Source organism: Arachis ipaensis, chromosome B02 (genome assembly GCF_000816755.2).
Source record: "Arachis ipaensis cultivar K30076 chromosome B02, Araip1.1, whole genome shotgun sequence".
Lineage (NCBI taxonomy): Eukaryota > Viridiplantae > Streptophyta > Magnoliopsida > Fabales > Fabaceae > Arachis > Arachis ipaensis.
This window is the reverse complement of record NC_029786.2, coordinates 8,061,146-8,071,875: the sequence shown is the minus strand read 5'-3', so window position 1 is coordinate 8,071,875 and position 10,730 is coordinate 8,061,146. Positions and strand designations below refer to the sequence as shown.

The 10,730-nt window shown below is 32.6% G+C and overlaps 1 protein-coding gene and 1 long non-coding RNA gene across 2 annotated transcripts in view; one reads left to right on the top strand and one right to left on the bottom strand.

Moving 5' to 3' along the window:
* LOC110268677 (eukaryotic translation initiation factor 4 gamma-like) overlaps window positions 1-103 on the top strand; it is a 12,959-nt gene extending 12,856 nt beyond the window's left edge. Inside the window, exon 3 of the mRNA XM_021115336.1 lies at window positions 1-103. Within this exon, the coding sequence (XP_020970995.1) occupies window positions 1-48 (48 nt within the window). The 3' untranslated portion in view covers window positions 49-103.
* LOC110268678 lies at window positions 1-1,506 on the bottom strand. The gene is made up of 2 exons (XR_002357008.1): window positions 1,377-1,506; window positions 1-153 (listed from the first exon to the last, which is right to left on the bottom strand). It is a non-coding gene; the product is annotated as an uncharacterized LOC110268678 (long non-coding RNA).

The window sequence follows — 10,730 nt, the reverse complement described above, 5'->3', positions numbered from 1 at the left end:
GGATGCCTCTGCGGGAATTTGATGCGAGGGATTCGTTTCATAGCGTGAGATGCTCCACCCATCGTCGTTGACTCGTTGATGCTTTCGTTTTTTCCTTTCCCTTTTTCCCTCTCAGGATGCAATTGTACGCTTTCGCTTTGAAGACGAAGACGACTGAAATATTAACAAAAATTTCATAAAACTTATTTAATTTTGTACTATTTATTTTTATTAGATTTAATTACTCTTTTAGTCCTATAGTTTCGTAAAATTTTCAATTAGGTCCGTATACTTTTTTTTTTTAACTGAGTTCCTACACTAAATTTTTTTTCAATTAAGTCCTTCTTAGTAGTAATTACTAATTAGCTTAATTTTATAGGAACCGAACTAAAAAAAATAAATTGGTATAAAGACCTAAATAAAAGGAAAAAAAAAGTGTAGAGAGCAATTAAAAAAAAATTCGGTACAAAGACCAATTACAAAGAAAAAAAGTACCGAGATTTAATTAAAAATTTGGCAAAACTATAAGGACCAACAAAGTAATTAAACCTTTTTATTATAATATTTTTACTTTAAATAGATGACGAATGATAATATTATGATAAATACTTTTGAAAATAAACTTGATCAAATTAAAAATCATTTCTAAAATTTCTCAGAATCAAATATAAAAATATTACGACACGTGAATATTTATAATTTTATTAAAATATATAAATCCCATAATCTAAATAATATGAAAACCTAAATGATTGTTAGGTCTGTAAGTGTGTGTTTGGATTATAGTTTGCAAATGGGAGTTTGTATAAAATTGATTTTGCAAACTTGATTTTGATAAAAAGTAAGTTTGTGTTAAAGTGAAGAATAAATAATTAATAAAAAAATAATAAATAATAGAAAAAAAGAGTTCATGTAAACAAAAATAATAAGAATTTCATAAATAATATAATAACATGCATAAAGGATAAAGTTGGTAAAAGATAAATAAAGATAGAGTATTGATGGCTAAAAGCCCGTTGGTGAAACGCAGAAGCTCAAAATTGTAGCTTCTTGTAAACGTGATTTTGAGAGTAAAATCACTTCTACGTTCATGGATCAAAAGTTTGCCAAACAAAAAATTGAAGCTTTCAAGAAAGCTAAACGTGCTTCTTCTCTTGCAACATGTTTGCCAAACACACCCTAAATATATTTTAAAACTTTTAATATTCTTAATTTTACCTTTTCAAAATGTTTAAAATAAAATAACATGATCAAAACTATTGTTTCCTTTTTTTTCCCTGAAAATTATTGTTTTCTAATTAATAGAATCAACAATTTTTTTTTGTTTTTCATAATATTTTTTAATTTGACCGGCTAAAAATTTATTTCGCATATCAAAATTCTATTTAAAAATTTACCCTGACCAATTGGTTGACGCATCATAAGGGAGGATTAAAATTATTATCAAAACTATTGCGTGCTTGTGCTTCCTGTTGCCTTCTTGTGATTCTTTGGGCCTCTGCAAGATTCATCACCATAAGATCTTCCTTCTCTCTTTCATTTTCATTCAAACTCATAAACTGACCACATTTCATTCCACCATGCCATGCAACTTTACACTGTGCACAGAACAATCTATGACAATGTGGACACTCGGGACAAGTCACAACTTCATTCCCATCATCATTCACCAACATTGCTGAACAATCCTTGAAAGGGCAATAGAATTTCTTTGATGTTGCAAGAACAAGATTCTCACAAAGTGCATTCTCCCATCTTTCAAACACTTCCTTTGGAATTATTGATACGCAATTCTGAGGCTCCAATATTCCTTTGCATTTTGGTTCAGGACATTTCCTTTACATTGTAACCATGCTTCTGCCGTCGGTGACGACGATGGCAGGGAAGGCGAGCGAGCGACCGAGACTGAGTGGGAGACCAGAGACCGTGAGAGAGACCGGATCCGAGAGAGCAACGACGAGCTTGAGTGCCAGTCCGGAGACAGTGAGGGAGACCGGAGACGAGAGAAGGAGAGAACTTGAGTGCGAGAGCAATGAGCCACAGCGACAGAGATGAGAGAGCTCGAGAGCTTCAGTGAAGAGTGACGTTGAGGGAGGAGAAGGTAGGGTTTAGGATTGCTGAACGACGTCGTATCAGCAATTTAAAAAAAAAATTAAGCATGATCCGGTTCGGTTTATGTGAACCAAACAGAGTTAAACAGAATTTTCGCGCTTCACTTTTTAAAATAAGCTTCACTTTTTAAAATAAAATTCAAACTTTAGACGATCCAAATTCTTTATGCGAGTATTCCTCATTCGAAAAAGTAGAAAAATATGACTTATCTCTTTTTTAAAAATTATTTTATCACTCCTATTAAAAAAAATTGACTTCAAAATAAAAAAGACTATGACTTATACAAATGAAAAACTATAAGCTTAAAAAAAATAAAAAACCCATAAAATTCATAACTCATATATGAAATAAAAAAACTAAATTCATAATATCTTCTTGAAAATTAACCATAACCTATGCAAATTCTAATAAACATTCCTACCACGTTTTTTATTCTTCTTTTTTTTGTCGACTATATTTTCATAATCAACATCATCATCATCCGATTCAATTACTATTGTAGCATCTTCTTTGACATCGTTATTCTCTTCATCATCAGCAACATGAATAGGATTCTTGTCTAATTGTTTATCCAAAATTGGAGTGTTACAATCTTTAATCACTTTCTGCCATCTCTTGAACACTTCAAATGGAAGAAGAGAGCAAAAATATTCAGGTCCATACTTAACCTTGCATTTTGGATCAGGACAAGGCACCATGATGATATTGTCCCTGAGACATGAAGCAACGTATTCATGCATGCAAAACCTACAAAAATTATGGCCACATTTTAGAGTCTTAAACATCTCCCACGATGCCTTGAAATCACAGCATCTTCCACAAAAGGGTAGCTCTACGCCATTCTTCTGTGGTTTCATCATTTCAACTTTTGGATCTTCATTATTAGTATTGTGATTATTGCCGTCAATACTTAATGCCATTCTTGACCTTGATGCGAAAAATTGGAATTAAAAAAATCAACTCAGATTTGTGGAGTAGTCACCTCACTCCTCTATTGCAGATGAAAAATATTGTAAGGAACAAAAAATGATTCAAGAATTGAAGAAGAGAGAGTGCCTATACAAGAACTAAACTAAGAAAGAAAATAACCCACTTGAGTAATTGTTATGTTATATATATACACACATCCATAATCATATTTATTTTCTAAGATATAAGATAGATTTTACCATCCTAAAGTTCAAATAAAAATAAAAAGATTTAGATTTAGATAACAAAAAAAAAAATTAGATATATTAACACAAAAAAAATTTAGATAACTGTTTTCTAATTAATTTTTAAAGGATGATTATGAATACATTGTTTCATAAAAAATAAAACCGGTTCAAAAAAATACATAAATTGTGATAGGAGTATAGCGATTTATGCTTGAGTCAGACAAGTTAGTTAATTAGTTGATCCATACGAATAAGAAGAGGGAGATACCATGGGAGCTTCTGAGGGAGCACGGACTGAAACACGGGCTTTTCTTATGGTGGCTTCAGAAGAGGATTGGTCCATGGTGGAGTTGGGTTTCTGGAGCTTGTTGGGAACGGGACTCCAAGCTTGTGATTGTGAATCTGGACGGTCTTCCCTCTCGTTCTTTCCTGATTCCAACTTGGGCGTGAGGTGTGCTGGATCGTGTTCTTTCATCGGAAGAAGAATCTGATGCTTGAAGCTTGATCGTTTCCTGAATCAAGCAACTGTCTGGCTTCCCCTCCCCCTACTACTTTTCCTTCAACAACCTCATTATCTACTTGTTATTGTTGCTGTATGAGATCATATAATTAACACATAATTATTATTACCACATAATTAATTATCTTAATTAAATGGGAAAAAAACTATGTTAGTTAATTAATTAATTACATAAACTTTGGTGACAGAAGGCATATCATCATGGTGAGGAATCTCCTTCTTGACGGAGATGTTGGGCTTAACATGCTGCTGCTCTTGTGCCTTTTTCCTGTTATCGGAGAAGAAGTCAACAACCACCTTGCTGTTACTGTCATCGTTGTTATGATCATTGGCGGGGCGAGTAAGGTTGACGGAAGCAGCAGCGGCGGAAGAAGAATGAAAGAATGGGATGGTTGGAGACTCCATACCTAGTTGCGGTTTATGCATTTTTGTAGTTTGTAAAGAAATTGCGGCAGGGGTGTGGCGATTTCTTTTTTATTATGTTTAAATGACATGTCAAGAAACTATTCATCTCAAAAGCTGACCAAAAAATATAATACTAATGGTTATATTTTTAGAATAAATCTCTATTGTACATATTGTACAAAATTTTCATTAGCTTCCTATACTCGTAAATCATTATATCCCTGTGGCGATTTAATTTGGATATGACAATGGTACATTGGAGTATATAGGTGGAGAAAGGACAGTGATCGAAGATATCGATATGGATTGCTGGTCTCTTTTTGAGGCATATGCTGAGGTAGGACAGTTTGGGTACACAAAGGAGAACATTGCAGGTTTTTGGTATAAGGACCCAAATTCTAAATGGTTAGAGAAGGATCTGAAGTTATTTGAGGGAGACAGAGATGCCATTGAGATGTGTAAAATAGCGGGAAAAAGGGGTCACGTTGAGCTATATGTGGTCCATAAGGTTGATGATGTTGAAGAATTTCCTGAGGTAGGGTTTCTTGATGTTGGAGGCCAGAGTGAACTTAATCAGGAGGTGGAGAGGGGCAATGATGAAGAGGTACATAATGAGAAGCAGTTGGTGATATTTCAGGGTGAACTGGGTTAGGAGGGGGAAATGGACAATGTGGAGAAGGTTGATGAGGGAGATAAGTATGTTGAGGAGCAGGGCAAATCGAACAGTGACGACGATAGCGATGATGAGGATTTTATTCCATCTGCTGATGAGGTTGACAGTGCAGATGATGTTGTGTTTACTGACAGCGAAGAGGAGTACGATGATGAGAGTGAATTTGATGAAGTAGGAGGTGGGACTGATGGTGATCGGGTTGATAAAGGAAAAGGGGTAGCAAGAGGTGATTTCAGTGATGATGAAGGGTTCAATAGTGATGAAGTTGATTTGGAATATGAAGTTGGTGGTGGTTCGAAGAAAGAGGACAGTGAGGATGATGATAACCATGAAGCTAGTCGGTATCCAATACATAGGGATGTGAAAGACATGACAACTTACAAATGGGAAGTTGGAACTGTATATGCTTCAAGGGAGGAATTCAAGGACACTGTGACAGCTTATGCAGTGCAAACAAGAAAGGGACTTAGGTATGCAAAGCTGGACTTGGTGAGAGTGAGGGCTGTTTGTCAAGAGGGGTGTCCGTTTTGGTTGTACGCAGCAAAAATGAGTGAGAAAGAGACTTGGCAACTCAGGTCAATGAATCTTAAGCATACCTGTGGCCAGTCACACAGGGTAGGGATACTCCATACTGGTTGGCTGAGTAGGGTTTTTAGGAAGAAAGTGCAAGGTAACCCTAAGGTGAAGATAAATGATCTGGTCAACAAGGCTCAAAGGAAATGAAATTTGACAGTGACAACTTCGATGGCAGGTAGGTCTAGACAAGCTGCATTGGAGGAGATTCAGGGAGCTTACCTAGAGCAGTATAAAAGGATCGCTGACTACTGCTCGGAGCTGCTACGGGCTAATCCAGGGTCATCAGTCACACTCAAGGTCCAGCGGTCCCCTGATTTCGAGGTTGAGGACCAGCAGCAGAGGTTAAACAATTATTGCATCTTTCAAAGGGTATATGTGTGTCTAGCTGCTTGTAAGAAGAGCTTCCTGCAGTGTAGAAAGTTTCTGGGATTGGATGTGTGTTTTCTAAAGACACCTCAAGGAGGGCAGTTGTTGACAGCCGTTGGGTGGGATCCTAATGATCAAATGCTTCCTATAGCGTACGCTGTTGTGGAGGCAGAGACCAAAGACACCTGGAAGTGGTTTCTCAGGTTGTTAATTGATGATTTTGGAGTAGACATCATTGGAAAAACAACCTTCATGTCTGATCAGCAGAAAGTAAATTGATTGATAAATAAATTGTTTGATTAGATAAATATGTTCCTTGCTAAATAAGTTGATTGATAAATATGTTGCTTGCTACATATATTGATTGATAAATATGTTGCTTGCTAAACATGTTGCCTTCTAAATAATGTAAGTTGATTGACTGATTAGATTGGTTACTAAATACATTGAATATTGATTACATTGTTTGAAAAATAATGGGATTTACCTGCTATCTTAGGGACTCTTGCCTGCATTCGATGAAGTCATCCCTGGAGTAGATCATAGGTTCTGTGTCCGCCATCTTTACAGCAACTTCAGGAAGAAATTTTCTGGCCTACACTTGAAACAGCTGATGTGGAGGTCTGCAAAGGCTACACATTGGAAGGAATGGGAGAAAGAGATGCAAATCATCAGGACCATCAATGTGGATGCACACAGACATCTGAATGCTATTCCTCCAAGATTTTGGAGCAGATCCAGGTTTAATTTTCACCCTAAATGTGACACTATTGTAAACAACATGTGTGAGAGCTTTAATGGTGCAATAGTAGAGTCTAGGGAGAAACCTATAGTGACAATATTGGAGGACATCAGGGTTTATTTGATGACTAGGTGGGCTGTTAATAGAGAAAGAATTAAAAACTTTAATGGTACACTTCTACCTCGAATTAGGATGAAACTAGAGAGGAGAGGCAGATCAGCCCCAACCAGCCACTACAACATCCAAGCCCAACTCAACCCAATCTGGGTCCAGGCCCACATCATCCTCAACTAGGCCCAAGACAAAGCCCACCAGAAGCAAGACACAGCAACCACCACCACCAAAGGAGATGGGTGCAGCCTGCTCCAGCCAAGCAGCCAGGACTGTCTCCTTCAGCCACAAATTCCCACTTCATGTTTCTCCAAGAAAGCTGAGACTCATGGCAAAACTTCCTCCAAGACTTTGGGAAAAACTTTAGACTATTGTGAAGATTTGTGTTCTGTGCTGTTATTAATGTACTTTTGATTAAACAACCTCAATGTGTGTGACACTTGTTTTGGTTTGTTTGAAACTTATATTTAATGGTTTGTAATTGAACTCTCTTAGTGAGCAACAGTCTTGCTCTATGTTTCTAGATATCCTAGGAATCCAGCTTTTGTTGTTGTTTCCTTAGCCTACAGACTATATTTTGTTATGTGTCCATGTAATGGAAATCATGGTGACTGAAGTTTCCACCTTTTGGTGTTATATTGCTATGCTTATTAATCAATTACCCAAAATTGTCTTCTGGCTAGTATTATTCTGCATCTGTTTAATCAATTTCCATCTTTAGGTTCATATGCTGTAAAGTTCATTAACACAACTCATCAATCAAAAATTGCAGACTAACATGAAAAATTAAAAGAAACAATGCCATCATTTTTTTATTAGGAATGCTCAATCGACAAATTACGAACATAAACATAATTAAAAGAAACAAAATAAAAAATAAATAAAGAAACATTAACATTAAAAATTTGTACCGAAAAAGAGCATTTTTCTAATTAATTAAATCTCTAATCAATAAGATAAAAAGACTTGGCTGTTATTACAATCAAACAAGTTCACATTAAAAAAATCTTTTATCTAATTGTTCATTAGAAATGATAGGTTTAATTATTCTGTTAGTCTCTATAGTTTTACGAAATTTTTAATTAGGTCCCTATACTTTTTTTCCTTTTAATTGAGTCCTTTGCACCAAATTTTTTTTAATTGGGTCCCTACACTTTTTTTTCCTTTTATTTAGGTCCCTATACCAATTCTTTTTTTTTAGTTGGGTCCCTATAAAATTAAGCTAATTACTACTAAGAGGGACTTAATTGAAAAAAAAAATTTAGTGTAGAGATCCAATTAAAAAGAAAAAAGTATAGGGACCTAATTGAAGGACTAACAGAGTAATTAAACCGAAATGATATTATAATGATAATTAGTCAACTTTAAATTATAAAGATAAATTATGATGATACAAGAAACATAAACTGAAAAACAGAATCATAATTTTTCATTAAGAATTGATCGATCAATAAATTGTGAACATAAACATAATTAAAAGAAATAGAGCCATAAAAAAAGACTAATTGTTCATTAAAAATAAATTAACCAAATCTACAAAAAATGTGTGAACATCCCTCATTCTTTTCAACATAGATTCTGCATTTAGAATACCTTCTCCGTCTCTTTAGTCTTTGCAAGATTCATCACCATAAATCTTCGTTTGCTCTTTCATTTTCATTCAAACTCATAAACTCCCCACATTCTATTCCACCATGCCATGCAACTTTACACTGGGCACAAAACAATCTATGATAATGTGGTGTCTCTCATATTTTTTGATGTCTGATCTAGGTGATTGTTATGTTATATATATAGTTATATACATATCAATAATTATATTTATTATTTAAGAAATAATACTACATATTTAAATTTTTTATTAATCAAGTCTAATTAAATTAGTCTAACATAACAAAAGTCAATCAATTATGATTAATATTATTTCAAGTTTTATTGTTTAATTTGATTAAACTTGGTTCATAAAAAACTTAAATGTGTAATATTACTCTTATCTAAAATAGATTCGATCGTTCCTAAAATTTAAATAAAGATAAGAAAATTTAGATTTAGATTTAGATAACACAAAAAAGATTAGATATATTAATAGTCACTCATGTTTCCTAACTGATTTTTAAAAGTTAGTTATGGATACATTGTATTTAAAAAATAAAAACTAATTCAAAAAGATAAAGCACTATCAATTTAAAGGAGAAAATATTTAAATATAAGAGAAAAGAATAAATCTTTTCTTAATTTTTTGGTTTGTAAATATTTGAATTCCTGATGATATAAAAATACATTTAAGTTCCTAACTTCTTCAAAATCTAAGTCTAATTTGTTCTATTTTAAAAACTCTCCCACGTGTGCATCTGTATAGAACTTCAATGTCCGCATATTAAAAGGTCAAAGATCTATTTATCCTTTTTTCTAAATATAAATATATCCTATTAATTAGTTACAAATATCTTAATCAAATTTTAAAGAATAATACTATATATCCGAGTCATTTTTATGAACTAAGAGTTCGTACTAGTTTGGATTGACTTTTTTAGTGAAAAAGTATTTTTTTAATAAAGTACTTTTATTCAATTTAAAACATATTTGTGTACATCTTTTAAAAAAAAAATACTTCTATTAAAAAAGCAAAAGTAAAAACGTTTTTAATACTTAAAAATTCTTTTTAAAAAGTCTATCTAAATGTGAAATAATTTTTGTCGATTAAATAAGATCTTTTTTAAAAACTTAAAAAAAAAAGTACTTCTTTTAAAAGTCAATCCAAACTGACCCTTTATTTGAGTCAGATTACGTGTGTTTAGTACCATTTTAAAAAAATGTTTTTGACTTTTAGAAAAGTTAATTCAATATATTTTAAAAAGTATAAAAATATGGCTTCTTTCATTTTTAAAAGTTATTTTATCACTCTTATACAAAAAAATTTGGCCTCAAAATAAAAAAGACCATGGCTTATGCAAATGAGAAACAATACTAAGCTTATAAAAAAAATAAAAAAAATTCTAAAATTCATAATTCATATATGAAGTAAAAAAAGCTAAATTCAAAATATCTTTTTAAAAATTGACCACGGCCTATGTAAATTCTAATAAACATTCCTACCCCAATTTTTATTTTTTTATTTTTTTATATATTTTCATAATCAACATCATCATCATTTGATTCAATCACCATTATAGCATCTTCTTTCACATCGCTATTCTCTTCATCATCATCAACATGAATAAGGTTCTTATTCAATTGTTTATCTAAAATTGGAGTATTACAACCTTTGATCACTTTCTGTCATCTCTTGAACACTTCAAGTGAAAGAAGAGAACAAAAATGTTAAGGTCCATACTCAACCTTGCATTTTGAATCATGGTAAGACACAATGACAATATTGTCCCTGAGACATGAAGCAACAAACATCTCCCACAATGACTTGAAATCCCAGTATCTTCCACAAAAAAGTAACTCTATGCCATTGTTATGTGCTTTTATCATCTTAACCTTTGGATCTTCATTGTTAATATTAATTATTGCCATCAATACTTAATGTCATCCTGACTTTGATGCAAAAAGTTGGAATTAAAGAAGTGATTAAAGAAAACAACTCAAGTTTATCGAAAATTTAGATTCTTTAAATTTTGAATTTAATTTTAGAGGGTAAAATATGATCTATCACCATTTATTTTTTAGGTCAAGAGAATATATAAAAAAAAATTCAATGATAAGAGATCAAAAATTCAAAATCGTTTATCGAATAGTCACCTCACTAGTTTGAGGCAGATGTAAAATACCACAAAGGATAAAAAAAAAAGTGATTCAAGAAATGAAGAGAAAGTGACTATACAAGAACTAAACTAAGAAATAAAACAACCTAGATAATTGTTATGTGATATATATACACATCAATCATATTTATTATCTAAGATAGATTCTGCTGGTTCTAAAATTTAAGTAAAGATAAGAAATGTTTAGATTTAGATTAAACAAAAAAAGATTAGATATATTAATAGTCAACAATGTTTGGTAACTAATTTTTTAAGGTTCCGGATCCAATGTTTCGTTTAAGGTTTTTTTTTTCTTTTAAAAAAAAACTGATTCAAAAAC